Source organism: Geotrypetes seraphini, chromosome 9 (assembly GCF_902459505.1).
Source record: "Geotrypetes seraphini chromosome 9, aGeoSer1.1, whole genome shotgun sequence".
Taxonomy (NCBI): domain Eukaryota; kingdom Metazoa; phylum Chordata; class Amphibia; order Gymnophiona; family Dermophiidae; genus Geotrypetes; species Geotrypetes seraphini.
The window spans coordinates 86,859,451-86,878,951 of record NC_047092.1 but is presented as its reverse complement, the minus strand read 5'-3'; the positions used below and the strand labels follow the sequence as shown (position 1 = coordinate 86,878,951).

At 45.7% G+C, this 19,501-nt stretch overlaps 1 protein-coding gene across 6 annotated transcripts in view; it reads left to right on the top strand.

Annotated features, from left to right (window-relative positions):
- The window catches only part of BRAF (B-Raf proto-oncogene, serine/threonine kinase), a 1,024,017-nt gene that overhangs the window by 518,068 nt on the left and 486,448 nt on the right, over nucleotides 1-19,501 (top strand). For all 6 annotated transcript variants that reach the window (XM_033958817.1, XM_033958818.1, XM_033958821.1 and 3 more), the window contains one exon: nucleotides 2,009-2,142. In XM_033958817.1, coding sequence (XP_033814708.1) covers nucleotides 2,009-2,142 — 134 coding nt within the window. The remainder of the gene's footprint in view (nucleotides 1-2,008; nucleotides 2,143-19,501) is intronic.

The following is a 19,501-nucleotide window of genomic DNA, read 5'->3' as shown; positions in this document are numbered from 1 at the left end:
TAAGTGGTCTAATGTTGAACAGCTTTTGTAGAGCCGTAACATTTGCCACTCCAGTAGAAGCAAGATTCCTTGCTCCATGCAATGTGTTATGATTAAAATTCATGCAGTTTTCCAGCGACGTTGTGGCGCCTTGCTGAAGAGCTTATGAGCACATTTAAATATTTAAAAGCCTTTAAATGTTACATGATGATATTATTTGAGAAACTTGCCCAGTATTGATGAGAGGGCTTTTTTGTGTTTTGTTCTATACATCCATATTTAGTATTAACTTTTAACATTCAACTTTCTTCCATTTTTCTGCTTTCTTCTCAAAATCTACTTTTCCATGCCTTCTCTTCCCATCTACCCATGTGTACCATCACCTCCCTCTTTCTGATCCCCTACTCCCATCTATCCATAAGGAGCATTTCTTCTTATCTCTTCCCTGTTGCACCTATTGCTGTGCACCATCTCCTCCCTCTGTCTCCCCTTCCCCTCCATCCCTGTGCACCATCTCATCCCTCTCCCATGGTCAGACATCTCTGTCTTCCCCCTTCCTCCCTCAAATGGTCTGACATGTTTCTCATCTCCTTCCCATAGCCTGGAATCTCTCTCCCATAGTCTGGCATTTCTCTCTCTCTTCTCCTCCCTCTTCCTGAAGTCTAACATCTCTCTCCTCTCCTTTCTGCAGTCTGGCATTTCTCTCTTCCCTCCATCTCTTCCATTCTGTGATCTGGCATCTCTCTTTCTCTCCTTCCCATTCCAGTGGTCTGACATCTCTCCCTTATTTGGGTCATCTCTTCTCCCTCCCAGTGTAAAATTTCTCCCTCCCTCCTATCCACCACTATCATGTCCAACAATTCTCCCTCTTTCTTCCTTTCCCCATATACGTCATCTCTTTCTCTCTCACGCCACACACCTATGTCCAACAATTCTCCGTTCCTTTTCTCTCCCCCACTGGCAGCATTTCTTTCTTTCCCTTCCCACTGCTCCACCTGTGCAGCATCTCTCTTTTCCTCCTTTCCTAACCCCCCCTTCCTGTGCATTTGTCCTTTCCAACCCTTTCCCAGTACGTGCAGTATATCTTTCCCAAACCCCTGAGCATCTGCCTCCCTGCCTTCCCAACTCCCAACCCCCTGCACCCAGCCTCTCCCTGCCAGGCTCTGCACGCAGCCCCCTTCCCTCCCTCCCCCCATCAGGCAGTTCACCTAGCCTCCTCCCCCTTCTCCATCAGACTCTGTACCCAGCCCCCTCCCTCCCCTGTCAGACTTGGCCTCCTGCCCCCCACCCTGTCAGGTTCTGCACCAAGCCCTCTTCCCTCCCTCCCCTGTCAAACTCTGCATCCAGCCCTTTCCCTCATTTGCTCACTCGCTTTGCACTCTGTCCCGTCCTTCTACCTCCTCTGGCTTTGGTGGTCCAGAGGTGCAGCGGGCAGGAGCGAGCTTTCCAGCTCCTGTTCCGCTGCTAACCCGGTCAGCTCCCCAGTCAAAGAAGCTGCTGAGTGCCAAGCAAGAGTGTCAAAGCGTATTGCCGCTCAGCGGCAGAAGAAACCAGCCGCGACCAGCCAGGTTAGCAGTGGGACAGGAGCCGGAAAGCTCGCTCCTGCCCACTGCACCTCTGGACCACCAGGGATGATGAAAGTGACAATTTTTGGGAAGGCCACGGCCCCTGTGGTCTCCCCTGTTGTGACACCTATGCGTGGAACAACCTGCCTGATTTGGTGTGTCAGGCTCTGGCTCTGGCTCTGAGAGCCCATTTTTTTGAAGCTTCATTTAAGTCTTAACCAACTTGTAAAGCACCCATTTCTGCTGGTCAGTCCCCTTCTAATTCCCTACTTGAGCAGCCTTTTGTCCTGTGTGTCTGCCATAATTAGATTGTAAGCTTTATCGGGCGGGGACTGTCTCTTGCGTATTTAATATATGGCGCTGTGTGCATCTGATAGTGCTGTTGAAAGGTAACTGGTTCTTTAGAAGTCTATGTAATATACCTTTTTTTTAATATTCATTTTTGCTTGTAATTGAAAATTCAGGTTCCACACCTGGTTTATCTGCCACTCCTCCTGCCTCCTTGCCTGGATGTCTTTCTAGTGTAAAAGCATTGCAGAAATCTCCAGGTCAGCAACGTGAGCGGAAATTGTCTTCTTCAGAAGACAGGAGTCGTATGGTAAGAAAATCAGTCATTACTTTGTCCTCTATGTGTACTAATTCCTCTATAAATGCTGTTTATATGATAGTTCAGAAAAACCACCAAGTGATAGAGGTTGCCTTGAATTTTAATGTTGTATATGTGACATAGGAATTTGTTGAGATGAAATTTACAAGAAGTTGCCTCTACGTTAAGAGCTGAGAAGTTGTGACAGTCAGAGCACAGTGAACAGGGCATGGTTCAGGTAGTCAGCTAATTTTCCTAAGCACAGTCAAGCCAGGGAGACACAGGAAGAGAGAAGCAGCCTTACAGCATATGCTGCCACCACTACTTATGTGTAAGCTGTCAGAAACCTGGCTAAGGTTAAACTAGAGCAGAGTACCTCCTTGCCAGTCAGGTTTTCAGGATATCCACATTGAATTTGCATAAACTTGATTTGTATACACTGCCTCCATTATATGCAAATGTGTTTCATGCATATTCATTGTGGATATCTTGAAAACCTGATTGGCAAGGGGGGTACTCCAGGACCGAGTTGAGAAACACTGAACTAGAGGACACAAATTGAGTTTTGTAAGTCCTTGTTACACTGGGCAAGTCACTTAATCTCCCCATTACCCCAGGTACGTTAGATAGATTATGAGTCCGCTGGGACAGAGAGGGAAAACTGCTTGAGTACCTGAATAAATGCATGTAAACCATTCTGAGCTCCCCTGGGAGAACGGTATAGGAAATTGAATAAATAAATAAATTTAGGAGTAACATCAGAAAATAAGTTTGCATGGAGATGTCCAGAATGCCCTACTGAGGGAGTTGGTAGAGAGAAAAAATGGTTATGGAATTAAAAAAGGATTCCTAATTAGAAAGAGAATGGTTTATAAACAAAACTTAAATGTTTATGCATGTTGATGTGCTGATTGGTGTTTAGACTGTGACTTTGTCTGTGAGGTACTAAGATCCAGTGGTAGACAGACCTCTACATTCTGTGTCCTGTGTATGACAAGACAGATTAGGATGTCCTGGAGAGAGCTTCAATGACAATTCTGTGCAGACTTAAATGGTCTTTGTCCTATGTATGGTAGGACAGATCAGGATAGGCTGGAGAGGACTTCAGTCACTCCAGTAGTTGAAACAGTGCTAGGTAGACTTCAATGATTTGTTTTCCAAAAATGGCAAAGAAAGATCAGGACCAAGTGTACTTTGGTGAGGTCCTGGAAACAATAGCAATCATAGCCACATTGTTGTAACCAGAATCATAGACAACAGTCCTGCAATATACACTGAGGGCCGGATTCTCAAAACTTACCATGCCTTTAATGGTGGTCGTAAAACCGGTTCCAGCTGGTTAAGCATGCCAGTGTTTTACTGCCTGATTATTAGAACGGCTCACTGTGGTCTTTTCTGAGCTTCCTTTGACTCTGCCATGCAAATGTAGTACAATGAGGTCATTACTATTAAAATGGTAGTAAAATGGGCTCATTAATATTTAAATGAGCACTCTTATCATCATCGAGTGATTCTCTAGCGAAACGCTAGCTTTTAATGACCAAACATTACCAGCTGGTCTGGGGGTACCAATACTGTGAAAAGCGCATCTCAAGATACGTGTTTCTGGCTGTGGCTCATGATTAAAAAACAAACCCCACACTATTTACATAAATTATAGTAATATAACGATGGGAAAAAAATCTCGTAATGTTGCTGGTAATTCTCCGCTCCTATCCACCTATGCCTCTTTCCATAGACTATTCTGTGTATATGCCAAAAGCTATCACCAGTGACTGATCTCATGTACATTTGGCGACCCTCTGTGAACCTCATTTACATATGCCATTCTTCGAGAATGACTTGTCTTTTTTGAATTGTTAAATTTATGGTTGCTATAGCAACCCATTGGATTTTACTGGCAATATTAGAGAATTCGGCCCTGAGAAGCTTTGCGTTTAAGGAATAAACTCAGAGACAGTCAGTTGCATCCTTGGGGTAAACTTCAGTAGTCCTCTGTGCTTATTTAGGATTTCAATCTGTCCAACACTTTCTTTCCTTGCATAAACACTGGTTTTGGTACTTTTAGAACATTCTGGCTCTTTCAGTTCAAGAGGAAACAATTGGTTAGAGAGTTTGGACAATATGTAAATTAGTCTGTCTCAATAACCCAGCCTTATGCAAATCTGGGTTCCTATAGTCTCCTCCGATCATTTCTTGTGGGTAATTCTCCTTTCAAAGACTTCTCTTTCCCAAAGAGCACTGAGAACTGAGACCTTTTTACTGAGTACTAGGAACTTAGTCAAACAGCCTCCATCCTTTGGACAAGGTCTCTAGGACCTTGTGGTCCTGTCCTCCACTGCTGACTATTAGTCCAATTTACCGAATAGCAAACAAAGTCCATGAAAAAGTCTTAAAGGTAGTTACCCTCTGGCATCATTTTCCATGCTCTCTTCAGGCTTCCAGCAGTAAGCAGGGCTCGCTCGCTCACTCACTCACTCATTCCTCCCTCTCCTCTTCTCTTCTCCTATAGGCCGTTTCTGTCTGATTCAAGCTAGGGAATGCTTTTAAAGGCCTAGAGTTACTAAACTCCACCCTTTACTTAACTTCCTCACTTATAGGATTCATTGCCTCTTAACCTCTCCAGTAAGGACAGGGCTTTCCTTAGTTTTCTTTCTTTTCTTAAATGGATAATGACCCCCCACCCTTCCCTGACAGGTCCAACATTTATCAAATATTGACGGGAAAATTACATTCTTATCCCAGGACAAGCAGGCAACTTATTTTCATGTATAGGTGACGTTATCCACGGAGCCCCGATGCGGACAGCTGTAAAAGCATTTTGCTTGAAGAACTTAAGAAAGTTTGCGACTGACCGCACCACGCAGTGAGTGCCTTCCCGCCCGATGTAGGGCGCACATCTCAGTTCTCGTTTATCCGCAGAGCCTTGAAGTCCTACTTCGAATGTTCTGCGTTACTTTTCTGTATCTTCTGGCCATGGAATTCTTTTCCTTCATGATCTTTTTGATCGATCTTAGAAACATAGAAATAGATGGCAGATAAGGGCCACGGCCCATCTAGTCTGCCCACCCCAATGACCCTCCCCTACCTTTCTCTGTGAATAGATCCCATGTGTCTATCCCATTTGGCCTTAAAATCAGGCACGCTGCTGGCCTCAATCACCTGAAGTGGAAGACTATTCCAGCGATCAACCACCCTTTCAGTGAAAAAGAATTTCCTGGTGTCCCCGTGCAGTTTCCCGCCCCTGATTTTCCACGGATGCCCCCTTGTTGCCGCGGGACCCTTGAAAAAGAAGATATCTTCTTCCACCTCGATGCGGCCCGTGAGATACTTGATTGTCTCGATCATGTCACCCCTCTCTCTGCGTTCCTCGAGTGAGTACAGCTGCAACTTATTCAGCCGTTCCTCGTACGGGAGATCCTTGAGTCCCGAGACCATCCGGATGGCCATTCTCTGGACCGACTCCAGTCTCAGCACATCCTTACGGTAATGCGGCCTCCAGAATTGCACACAGTATTCCAGGTGAGGCCTCACCATGGATCTATACAATGGCATAATGACTTCAGGCTTACGGCTGACGAAACTCCTGCGTATGCAACCTATGATTTGCCTTGCCTTGGATGAAGCTTGCTCCACTTTATTGGCAGTCTTCATGTTCTCACTGACGATCACCCCTAAGTCTCGTTCTGCTTCAGTTCTTGTTAGGATCTCGCCATTAAGGGTGTAAGTCTTGCATGGATTTTGGCTGCCCAGGTGCATGCCTTTGCATTTTTTGGCATTGAAGCTGAGTTGCCAGGACCTAGACCAGCGCTCCAGTAGGAGTAGGTCATGCATCATGTTGTCGGACATTGAATTTATGTTTGTTGTGCTTTTGCCCACTACATTGCTTAGTTTGGCGTCATCGGCGAATAATGTTATTTTACCTCGCAGCCCTTCTGCCAAGTCTCTTATAAAGATGTTGAATAGGATCGGGCCCAGGACCGAGCCCTGCAGCACTCCACTGATTACCACCGTCATTTCGGAGGGGGTGCCGTTCACCACTACCCTCTGAAGCCTACCTCCAAGCCAGTTCCCAACCCATTTCGTCAATGTGTCGCCCAATCCTATAGAACTCATCTTGCTCAGCAACCTGCGGTGTGGTATGCTATCAAATGCTTTAAGTCCAGGTATACGATGTCCAGGGACTCCCCAACATCCAGCTTCCTCGTCACCCAGTCAAAGAAGCTGATCAGGTTGGATTGGCAGGATCTCCCCTTAGTAAATCCATGTTGACGGGGATCCCATAGATTCTCCTCATTCAGGATCGTATCCAATTGGCGTTTGATTAGAGTTTCCATTAGTTTGCACACTATTGATGTGAGACTCACCGGTCTGTAGTTTGCTGTCTCCATCTTGGAGCCTTTCTTGTGGAGTGGAATGACGTTAGCCGTCTTCCAGTCCAACAGAACGTTACCCGTACTAAGGGAGAGATTGAAGAGTGCGGATAGCGGTTCCGCCAAGACATCACACAACTCCCTGAGCACCCCGGGGTGTAGGTTGTCAAGCCCCATTGCCTTGTTAACCTTAAGCTTTGACAGCTCGCAGTAGACATCATTGGGTGTAAACTCGAAATTACTAAACGGGTCATCTGCGTCAACCCTTGTCTGTAGCTGAGGGCCGAGTCCTGGCGCCTCGCGTGTGAAGACTGAGTAGAAGTATTCATTTAATAGTTGGGCTTTTTCCAAGTCTGCTTCTAACACCTCCTGCTCTCTGGGATCCTTGTCCCTCTCTTTCTTCTTGTTCCTTTCCTATAACCCTTCATTGGAGTTCCTTTCTTCCTATCTCTGTAAACCGTGCCGAGCTCTACGCTTGTGGAGATGGCGCGGTATACAAACCTAAGGTTTAGTTTAATTTAGTTTACATAGTCTCCGTCTGGTTTCCTAAGATGTACTATCCCGCCTGAGTTCTTATTTCTGTCACTGATATACCTGAAGAAGGATTTATCTCCTTTCTGGATGTTCTTCGCTAGAGACTCCTCCATGCGGAATTTGGCCTCCCTAACTGCTGTTTTGACGGCTTTTGACTTGGCCAGATAGACTTCCCTAGAGTCCTGTTTCCCTGATTGTTCTTAATTTAAAAAAAAAAGAAAAGAATATCTTCTTTCTCTTTTTTTTTGGCTGTTTTCGATGGCGGGGCTTTGTCCTCCATCTCAGCCTTCGGACTTTGATTTGGCTGAGGCGGTTTATCCGTCCAAGTCCCCCCTCCCCCATTAACCGGCTTCAAGAAGTGTAGCAGGTGTCAACGCACAATTTCACTCACAGACCCTCATAAGTGGTGCATCCAGTGCCTGGGGCCACACCACCTTGTGTAGTCTTGTTCGCACTGTGCCACATTACAAAAACCGTCTACTTCAACAAAATCAGATCTTCGGTACCATGGATGCTGCTTCGGTACCCCCGACACTGGTCAAACCATCGACATCCAAGGCATCGACATCGCCAGAGGTACTGGTGTCCAAGTCAGTGTCGCCGGCTCAGTCAGGTAAGCCAGCCAAGAAGCCACCAGCTTCCCAGACAGGGTCTCAGGCTGTAAAGGTACAGCGGGCAATCGTACTGGCCAAAGACCTCTAATGTGGCTCACTTCCAAGTCTAGAGGTGCATTTTCATTGATGTCTTCCTCACTGGAGTGAACCGCAGCACCAGTGATACCAGCATCATAAGAACATAAAAAGTTGCCTCCACTGGGTCAGACCGGAGGTCCATCTCACCCAGCGGCCCAATCCCCCTATATCGGTGCAGGCTTTTAAAGAGAAGTGCAATGCTCTCTTTCAGTTAAAGTTTGGAAGCATGTTTCAAATGCTCACTCCTATGTCAGCTCCTCCGGTATTGGTCCAGCCTGAGCATTTCTCCATGCCAACTGAAGGTACCACGGTTGCCTCATCGGTACCACCTCGATGACATTGATCATCGTCATTGAACCATGCTTCTCTACACTGGTTTTCGAGGCATTGATGTGCTTCACCAAAGCATCGCTCATCAAGGCTTCAGTTTCCTGCATCGAGGCATTGATCTGCTTCACCAAAGCATCGCTCATCAAGGCTTCGGTTTCCTGCATCAAGGCATCGATCTGCTTCACCAAAGCATCGCTCATCAAGGCTTCGGTCTCCTGCATCGAAGCATCGCTCCTCATCGAGACGTTATTTCTCACCTTCACTGAAGCATCGCTCTTATAAGTACCGTTCAGCTTTTCCAGATCATATGCAAAAATACCATCGTGCTTTTGGACACAAGTCTAGTCCTTCTAAACATTCGTCTCCACACTTTCCATCAAAATCTGGGAAACATGCTGCCAAATCCAAGCATCTCTCCCCTGCATGCTCAGGCAAGCATAAATGATCTGCATCACCTGCTTTTTTACCTCGGTACCGTTCCAAGAGCCGGTACCCATCTTCTTCCATACCTGAGGATTTGGATCTTCATTTCCAATCTACCCATGGGGCTTCACCTTCCTCCACAGAGTCTTATGGTTTTCAAGCAGAGTGTTCTCATTCCACTTCTCAACGGGAACCTTCACCATCAGAACCTGTCTCATTTACCTGGCTCATTCGATAAATGGGTAAGGACATTACATTACATTACATTAGGGATTTCTATTCCGCCATTACCTTGCAGTTCAAGGCGGATTACAAAAGAATTATCCAAGATGTATTACAACAAGAACTTACAAAAAAAAAGATGGAAGCAGACTCCAAATATTCCAAGGAGTACATGGAAGAGTTGGATATCAAATATCCTCCTAAGGAATTGCTTAAGCTTCCTATGAATGACATCCTGAAGCATACCTTTCGTAAAAATTTGGAAATCCCATACTCAATACCAGCAGTCCCTAGGAAACTGGACTCTCACTATAGGGATATCCCTTGTTCAGGTTTCGAGAAACCTCTGTTGTCTCGCCAGTCTCTGATAGCAGAGTCTACCTTGAAGAAGTCAGCCCCTTCTAAAATGTACAAAGGTAGATCGATAGACAAATTTGGGAGGTTATACCAAAACTCTATGTTGGCCAACAGAATTTTAAATTATAACTTTTACTTCACCTCATATTTGAAATTCTAGATTAAGACCATGCCAACCTATTTCAAATACCTGCCTTCACATTACGACTACAGATTTCTACCGTTCTTTCACAGCTCCAGCAGCATCTGGTACAATCCTCATATAATGTATTTGAACTGTCATCCAGAGTTTCAGCAATCTCAATAGCCATGAGACAACTGGCATGGTTGAGAATTGCAGATATGGACCCTAACCTCCAAGAACGGTTGGCCAATATCCCTTGCCTGGAGGATGAGCTGTTTAGGGACCCAATTGAAAATGCAACTAAAATGCTTTCTGAGCAAGAAAAATCTTTGGCCTCGTTGCTCAGGCCTAAATCTAAATCTTCTGCCTCCAGAGGGTACAAACCATTTTCCTCATACCAGAGGCGTTATCCCCCAAAGTCTGCACCTTTGTCTAGACTGCCTCAGAAAAAGCCATGTCAGCAATGTCCTCAGAAGGCTCAGACACCATTTGCATTCAAGTCAAATCAGCCTTTTTGACCATCTCTTCCAAAGCATAACTGCAATCAGTATATCTCTGCCTTCTCCTCTTCCCATAGGAGGCCATCTACTCCATTTCTACCATTGCTGGAAGGTTATTTTTTCATTTCCTTCATGTTTCACCAGATCATCCACCAAGAGAGTTTCTTTCCAATCCTCTGCAGGCCTCCCTCTTCTCCAGGAAGTCGAAGCTCTGCTCGTATTCAATGCCATCGAGAAAGTTCCTCTGGAACATGGGGTTTTACTCCTGGTATTTCCTTGTCCCGAAGAAGACGGGAGGTCTCTGACCGATTTTGAATCTCAGAGTTCTGAACAAATTTCTTGTCAAAGAAAAATTTCGGGTGCTGTCTCTGGCATCTTTATACCCCCTTTTGGATCCCAGTGATTGGTTATGCTCTCTATATCTCAAGGAGGCTTACACTCATATTCTTTTCATCCAGCCTCTCGCAAGTTCCTAAGATTTCGGGTGAGAAATCAACATTAGCAATACAAGGTGCTACCTTTCGGCCTGGCATCACCTGGCAGCAGCTTTATGAAGTCACAGACTCCAGGTTTTTCCATATCTGGACGATTGGCTTATCAAAGACCCTACGTCTCAGGGGGTTACTGTAGCAACACAACAGACTGTTTTGTTCCTGCAAAATTTGAGAATCAAAATAAACTTTCCCAAATCTCAACTACAACCTTTTCAGACTCTGCAATTTATTAGAGCCCTTCTAGACACTATGCAACGCAGAGCATTTCTTCCCCAGCAGCGTCAGGATGCTCTCGTACAACTTTGTCAGCAAGTGTCCATCATTACTTCACTCTTAGCGAGACACATGATAGTTCTCTTAGGTCACATGGCCTCTACAGGTCATGTGACTCCTTTTGCCAGACTTCACCTATGGATTCCTCAGTGGATCCTGGCTTCTCAATGGTCGCAGGCTTTCAACCCACTCTCCAAGCACATTACAGTGACATCTTCTCTATGGCAATCTCTTCAATGGTGGATGTTCTCTTCAAATCTTTCCAGAGGTTTGCTGTTTCAAACGCCACCTCACCAGAAGGTTCTCACAACAGATTTGACCTGCACTTTGGGGGCTCATCTCGATGGTCTCCGTACTCAAGGGCATTGGTCTACCACAGATCGTCAACATCACATAAATCTGTTAGAGCTCAGCGCCATCTTCATTGCTTTCAAGGCTTTTCAGCATCTTCTTCATAATCAAGTCATGCTCATTTGTACAGATAATCAAGTAACCATGTACTATGTAAACAAGCAGGGAGGAACAGGATCCCTCCTTTTCCCGGAAGCTCAGAAGATTTGGAATTGGGCAATCCTTCACAACATTTTTCTGAGAGCTGAGAACTACAGGAGGAGCAGCACTGACGGTGCTCGGCACCAACTGCCAGTTTCACTAGTGGCCAGATCGGGAGCCCTTTCCAGCAGGGCACCTAGCATCATCTACACCCCTCCCCCGTTCCAGCATGGGAGAGAACTACAGGAGGAGCAGCGCTGATGGTGCTCGGCACCATCTGCCAGTTTTACTAGTGGCCAGATCGGGAGCTCTTTCCAGCAGGGCACCTAGCATCATCTACACCCCTCCCCCGTTCCAGCAGGGGAGAGAACTACAGGAGGAGCAGCGCTGACGGTGCTCGGCACCATCTGCCAGTTTCACTAGTGGACAGATCGGGAGCCCTTTCCAGCAGGGCACCTAGCATCATCTACACCCCTTCCCCATTCCAGCAGGGGAGAGAACTACAGGAGGAGCAGCGCTGATGGTGCTCGGCACCAACTGCCAGTTTCACTAGTGGCCAGATCAGGAGCCCTTTCCAGCAGGGCACCTAGCATCATCTACACCCTCCCCCGTTCCAGCAGGGGAGAGCCAACAGAGGAGAGCTGCAGTCCGATGCTCAGACCAACGGTCGGTTCGGGAGCCCGTTCCAGCAGGGTACTCGACACCATCTTCACTCCTCTCCCATTCCGAAGGGTCTACCTCTGAGGATCTCGCATCATGTGCGGCAGCGATGGAGATTACCTTGCCAGAGATGTCGCCTGTTCTTGGAGGAAACTCGGGACCCAGATGATAGCCATTGGAACTGGGGTTGACGGCAGTTAAAGAATAGGATGGGAATGGTGGTTGAAGTGAATTGGGGTGGAGATGGAGATGGGTATGGAGAGTGATAGGGATATGATGTATTCCGAAAAGGCATTTAAGATCTGAAGTTAAATGATCATAATAATTACAAGTCAAAGATCTTGATGCTTTTTTGGAGTGTGTTTCTGTTTCTCTCTATGCTTATTTTTATCTCTATTTTGTTTACTTTAATTATTATTTTAATTCTATCTTTAAATTATTTATTCATTACTTGTTGGAATATTTCATTTCTATCTCTATCTCTAACTCTGTCTTTTTATTTTTCATACTGTTTCTTCAGGTACTTTAGTTAGATTGTGGGCCTTTGGGACAGTTAGGGAATTTCCAAGTACCTATCTTATTTATTTAGTTTTTATTTATTGTATCTTTAATGCATCATTTTTGTAAACCGCTTAGAAACCTCACGGTTATTAGCGGTATATAAGAATTAAATTAAATTAAATATATTTAAGGAGAGAAAAATTAACTGGCAAACAAATTAAGTCGCATCCTATAACTTCACGAATGGACACTCAATTCACCGACTCTCCATCAAATTTTTTCTCAATGGGGGACTCCTCAAATACATCTTTTTGCATCCCCCACAACAGCAAACTGCCCCAGTTTTGTTCCAGACTCTTCTCTCCTTATTGCCTGGAAGCAGATGCTTTTCTTCTGGACTGGACGAACAAATTTCTCCCTCCATTTCCACTTAATCTCAAGACACTTGTCAAACTCAAGAGAGAATCTGCCACCATGATTCTTATAGCTCCTTGGTGGCCAAGAAACCTTGGTTCTCCCTTCTACTTCAACTCAGCAGCAGGGAAACACTTCTACCAATATTTCCGTCTCTGCTTACACAGAGTCACAGTTCTCTTCTTCATCCCAACCTGCAGGCTCATCTGAAGAGCTTGGTTCCTCTCGACATAACTTTACACCTTCAAATCTGTCAGAGAAAATTTAGATGCTTCCAGAAAACCTGCCACCAGACAATGTTACAACCAGAAGTGGACTAGGTTTTCTGCTTGGTGTGATCTTAATCACAAGGAGCCTCAATCTACCTCCTTGTCTTCAGTTCTGGATTATCTATTTCATTTATCTAAATCTAGCCTCAAATACACCTCTGGTACAGTCCATCTCAGTGCAATTGCTGCTTTTCATCAACCACTAGAGGGAAAACTTCTATCTGCTCATCCTGTGGTTTCCAGATTTATGAAAGGATTTTTCAATGTCAAACCACCTCCAGTGGTTTGGGATCTCAATGTCATTCTTGCTAAATTAATGAAGCCTCCATTTGAACCAATGTCTACGGATCATCTTAAATTTCTCACTTGGAAAGTGGGTCTTCCTCATCTCCCTCACATCTGCTCGCAGGGTCAGTGAGCTACAAGCTTTGGTAGTGGACCCACCATTTAAAATATTCTATCATCCAAAATTCTTTCCCAAAGTTGTTAAAGAATTTCATCTCAATCAATCAATTGTATCAATTGTACTTTCAGTGTTTTTTCCCAAACCTCATTCTCATTATGGAGAAACAGCTCTTCTTACTCTGGACTTGGCCTACTATTTGCAAAGCACTAAATCATATAGATCTTCACCTCACCTTTTTGTCTCCTTTGATCCAAACAAGTTGGAACATCCAGTTTCCAAGAGGACGATTTCCAACTAGTTGATTGTTTGCATCTCATTTTGTTATGCTCAGGCTGGGCTGTAACTGGAAGGTCGAGTCACAGCCACAAAGTTAGAGCAATGGCAGCTTCAGTAGCTTTCGTTAGATCCACTCCTATTGAGGAAATATCCAAAGCTGCTACTTGGTCCTCGGTTTATACCTTCACTTCTCATTACTGTCTGGATTCCTTTTCCAGACGAAATGGCCACTTTGGCCAAACAGTACTACAAAATTTATTTTCCTAAACGCCAACACTCCCACCATCCCATTCTGGTTAGCTTTGAGGTCACCCATACATGAGAATATGCTGCATGCTTGTCCTGGGATAAAGCACAGTTTCTTACCATAACAGGTGCTATCCAGGGACAGCAGGCAACCCACCCACCTTCCCTGGTTGGCTTCTTAGCTGGCTATCTGAACTGAGGAGATGTGTGCTCTACATCGGGCAGGAAGGCATGTGCGGTGCAGTCAGTCGCAAACTTTCTAAAGTTCTTCAAGCAAAATGTTTTTGCAGCTGTCCGCTTCGGGGCTCCATGGATGACGTCACCCATATGTGAGAATATCTGCCTGCTGTCCCTGGATAATACCTTTTACGGTAAATAACTGTTTTTTGTCCCTTCAAACTTTTGCATGGATATAGAAACATAGAAACAATAGACGGCAGATAAGGGCCCACGGCCCATCTAGTCTGCCCACCTTAATGTCCCTCCCCTACCTTTGCCCTGTGAATAGATCTCATGTGCCGATCCCATTTGGCCTTAAAATCAGGCACGCTGCTGGCCTCAATCACCTGTAGTGGAAGACTATTCCAGCGATCAACCACTCTTTCAGTGAAAAAGAATTTCCTGGTGTCACCTCGTAGTTTCCCGCCCCTGATTTTCAACGGATGCCCTCTTGTTGTCGTGGGACCCTTGAAAAAGAAGATATCTTCCTCCGCCTCGATGTGGCCCGTAAGATACTTGAACGTCTCGATCATGTCCCCCCTCTCTCTGCGCTCCTCGAGCGAGTATAGCTGTAATTTGTCAAGCCATTTTTCGTATGGTAGATCCTTGAATCCCGAGACCATCCGGGTGGCCATTCTTTGCACCGACTCCAGTCTCAGCACATCCTTGCGATAATGCGGCCTCCAGAATTGCACACAGTATTCCAGGTGGGGCCTCACCATGGATCTATACAATGGCATAATGACTTCCGCCTTACGACTGACGAAACCCCTTCGTATGCAGCCCATGATTTGTCTTGCCTTGGACGAAGCCTGCTCCACTTGATTGGCAGACTTCATGTCCTCACTGACGATTACCCCCAAGTCTCGTTCTGCTACCGTTTTTGCTAGGATCTCGCCATTAAGGGTATAAGACTTGCATGGATTCTGGCTGCCCAGGTGCATAACTTTGCATTTTTTGGCATTGAAGTTGAGTTGCCATGTCCTAGACCATCGCTCCAGTAGGAGTAGGTCGTGCATCTTGTTGTCGGGCACTGAATCTTCGTCTGTTGTGCATTTGCCCACTACATTACTCAGTTTGGCGTCATCGGCGAATAATGTTATTTTACCTCGAAGCCCTTCTGCCAAGTCTCTTATAAAGATGTTGAATAGGATTGGGCCCAAGACTGAGCCCTGTGGTACTCCACTAATCACCACCACCCTTTGGAGCCTACCTCCAAGCCAGCTCCCAACCCATTTCGTCAATGTGTTACCTAATCCTATAGAACTCATCTTGCTCAGTAACCTGCGGTGTGGTACGCTATCGAATGCTTTGCTAAAGTCCAGGTACACGATGTCCAGGGACTCCCCAATATCCAGCTTCCCCGTTACCCAGTCAAAGAAGCTGATCAGGTTGGATTGGCAGGCTCTCCCCTTAGTAAATCCATGTTGTCGGGGATCCCGTAGATTCTCCTCATCCAGGATCTTATCTAATTGGTGTTTGATTAGAGTTTCCATTAGTTTGCTCACTATCGATGTTAGACTCACTGGTCTGTAGTTTGCTGTCTCCATCTTTGAGCCTTTCTTGTGGAGTGGAATGATGTTAGCCGTCCTCCAGTCCAACGGGACGCTGCCTGTACTAAGGGAGAGGTTGAAGAGCCTGTGGCCACTCCGAGACAGGACACCACCAATGCCTATCTCAATACATATTGTATACCACATTCATTATTAGTTTAATTGATAATTAATGTAACTGTTGGGTAGACTTAATCTTTTCAAGCCAAGTACCCTCTAAGCCTAAAAATACCAACCGAGTACCCTGCCCAAACTTTGTCCCAGACCCGCCCAAACTCTGCCCCTGACTCCACCCCATAATAATAATAGTTGTAATGCAGTTTCTTTCATCTTCAATCTTAATACATAATGGTAACCACAAAATTAAAAAAAATACAAAGCACACTGTAAGCAGAGAAAATGTCAATTATCATTTGTATTCGGGGGGTTTCAAAGATGTCAAGGCTGATGACTTTAAAATGTGTAATGTCAGCTCAGTAACAACTATAGAAAAATAGACAAATATAGTGGAAAATATAGACAGCAGATATAAATTCTCAAAACTGACACATTTTGATCATGAAAATAAAATCATTTTTCCTACCTTTGTTGTCTGGTTATTTCATGAGTAGAAATTTCATGAGTAGCACCCTTCCTTCCCTTCCCTTCCCTCCCCTCCCCTCCCTTCCCTTCCTTTCTTTCTTCCTTCTTTCCTTTTCGTCCTTTCTTCTTTTCTTCATTTCCTTCCGCTCTTCCTTTCCTTCCTTCCTTCTTCTTCCTTTCCTTCCTTTCTTCCTTTTCTTCCTTTCCTTCCTTCTCTTCCATCCCCAACCAACATCTTTCTCTGTCCCTCCAAAAGTTCCATCACTATGCCCAACATTTCTCCCTCTCATCCTTCTATTCCCCATGCATCTCTATCTCACTCCTCTGCCCAATTTTCCTCTTCCATTACCCATATGCACCATCTCTTTCCCTCTCACTCACACACTCAGATCCAACAATTGTCCCTTTCTATTCCCTCCCTCCTATGTCCCAGGTTCGTGCCCCCTGACTGCCTTCCAGCCTTTGTCCCATTCCCCTCCCTCCCTCCGTCCCCTGAAGCTTGCCTGCCCCCAAGCTGACCCGCCACCGACTCCTCCTTCCCTCTGGTCCGCCGCTGCCACACGCATTTAATTATCCCCGCCGCAACTCCGGGAAGGGCCAGGCATGTGCAGCGATTGCACGCCGCCAGCCCACAAGCCTTCCCCCCGACGTCAATTCTGATATTGGAGAGAAGGTCCGGGCCAGCCAAGCAGGTCCTAAACCAATAGATTCTAATACTTGAAATAGAAAGGGCCAGGAAACCCTATTGAAGGCTTTTTCGGCATTAATGGAGAGATACACCCCTTCCCTATTATATTGAGCCTTTTCCAGTAGATCATAAACCGTCTGAACATTATCCCCCATCTGCCTACCCACCACGAACCCCGACTGATCAGTGTGTATCAAGCGAGGGATCCAACTCATCAAACGGTCTGCTAAAACTCGCATAAAAATCTTAGTGTCCACTCTCAGTAAAGAGATCGGGTGATAAGATGTGCAATGCATTGGATCTTTCCTCTCCTTCGCCAAGATAGTGACCCCCTGCTAAGCGCATAAAAAAAAGGAAATTGGCTACCTCCTTCTATAGAGTTAAGAAAATGTAACAGGGGCAGTAACAGCAATTCCTGATATCGTTTATAGTTCTTAACCATAAATCCGTCCATCCCCGAAGACTTCCCCACCTTAATGGATTGCAAGGCCCTCTGTGCCTCTAACACTGTGATAGGCCTATCCAGATGCCCCACATCTCCCTCTGCAGTCTGAGGCAACGGAAAAGGGGCAAGATATTGCTCCTTTTCCAGGCGCGTCTCCTCCACTTCTAGAGTATAAAGTTCATAATATTCCACGAAACGGGCCCTAATAGCAGCATCCTTTTGCAAAACCTCTCCCAAATCCACCTTGATGAACTGAACTAAACTAAACTAAACCTTAAGTTTATATACCGCATCCTCTCCACGGAAGTGGAGCTCGGCACGGTTTACAAGAACTTAAAATATAAGAAGAGAAAGGAAAAGGTTTACATGAGCTTATATATAGAATGGAAGAGTAAGGGGGAAAATAGAATTACATGTTAGAGAAGAGCCAAGTTTTCAGTTGATTGCGGAATAGTTGGAGAGAGCCTAGGTTCCGCAACGGGATAGTAAGGTCGTTCCAGATGCCTGTGATTTTGAAGAGAAGAGATTTTCCCAGTTTACCTGCATAGAGAATACCGCATAGAGAGGGGAAGGATAGTTTATATCTTTGGGCGGGTCTGGTGGAGTCAGGACTCGAGGAGTTAAAGGATAGTGGGATTAGGGGAGGAAGGATGCCTTGAATGATCTTAAAAGTCAAATCACGTTCCATAAAAATATAGTCAATTCTAGAGTAGGATGCGTGAACTGCTGAATAATGCATATAATCTCTGCCCAGGGCATACAGCCAGTGCCAACCATCCTCCACATTCAAGGATTTAACCATCTTTCTCATCAATTTTCTGTCCTGCCAACCATAACTCCCAGCTCTACCAAAATTATCCAGGTGCGGGGTCATGATAAGGTTAAAGTCACCCCCCAAAATCATGAAGCTCCCTTACACTGTAGAATCGGTGGTACCAACTCCCGTATAAATTCCCCTTGCCCTTCATTAGGTGCATATACACTGACCAATGAATAGAAATTACTCTCTAGGAGAACTTCAACCATGATATACCTACCCTGCGGATCACGCACCACCCGCTGCACCTCACAACGCACTCCCTTGCTAATTAAAATCCCCACTCCCCCTCTCTTAGTAGTTCCTACTCTAGAAGCCCAAAAGGACAGAGGAAACCTAGGATCCCTAACAAATTTCTCATGCGACCTCAATAAATGTGTTTCCTGCACAAAGCAGACAGCCGCCCGCAATCTGGTTAGCTCCCGAAAAACTGCTTTTCTCTTAATGCGGGGAATTTAGCCCCCTTATATTATAAGACACTAACTTGATCCCCTCCATGTCTGAAAATACCAAATAATATATAAACCCCAACCAGGATTTCTTGTCCCACTATCCCTCCCACCCCCTCCTCCCCACCCACCCCAATAACCCCCCTCCCATCTACTTTCCTCCACCCCCCTCTCCCATAGTGGGATCAACCAGACCTCCCACTGGTAAATAAGCAAAAAGGCAAAAGCTGAGCATATCCCCAGAGGTAACAGTCCCTGTCCACCAGACATCCTCCCTCCACCTCCCCCCCCTCCATTCAACCACAGAACCTGCTACACTCCAACAATGGAACAAAACCCCCACAGCCTCACTCAATCCACAACCAAACACTCTCACACATGGGAGCCAAAACCAAACAGTCCCTCTGCTTCCTCTCGAGAACACTCAAGCAAAAAAAATACAACGAGGTAGCACAAAGGCTCCACACCATACATCCTTCAAAAGCAGAGCAACACACAGTCTTTAATGTCCCTGGGCTCAAGGGTGACCATTAGAGGAAGTTGCCGCAGGCAGGGGTGCCCCCCCCCTCTTTCTCCTCAGGCCCCTCTGTCAATTCTTTGCCACCGGAAAGGCGCCAGTCTCTGCCACTCATTCAGCGCAATTCCTGCCGCTGGTCCAGAATCCTTCGGTATCTCTATACCCTTCTTCTGAAATAGAGTGCAGGCTTCTCTCACAGATGTGACCTGAGTATGTGACCTTTGATAGTGATCAGTTATCCAAAAGGATAAGTCCAGTGATATCTCATATTTCCACAAGTAAGGGCCTTGGTGACTTCTCGGAAGAGCGCCGTTTTTGCAATGTGCTGGCTGCCAAATCTTGGTAAAACTCCTGGCAGTGGCCCTCCCAGGTCACCGTTCCCAACTCTCTGGCCCTCCGCAAGGCCTGCTCTTTGAATACAAAGCTCTGCAAACCAATCACAATATCCTTAGGTTGATCAGCAGTCTGAGGTCCCAGCGCTCTGTAAACGCACTCAATACCTGGTTCCAAGGAAT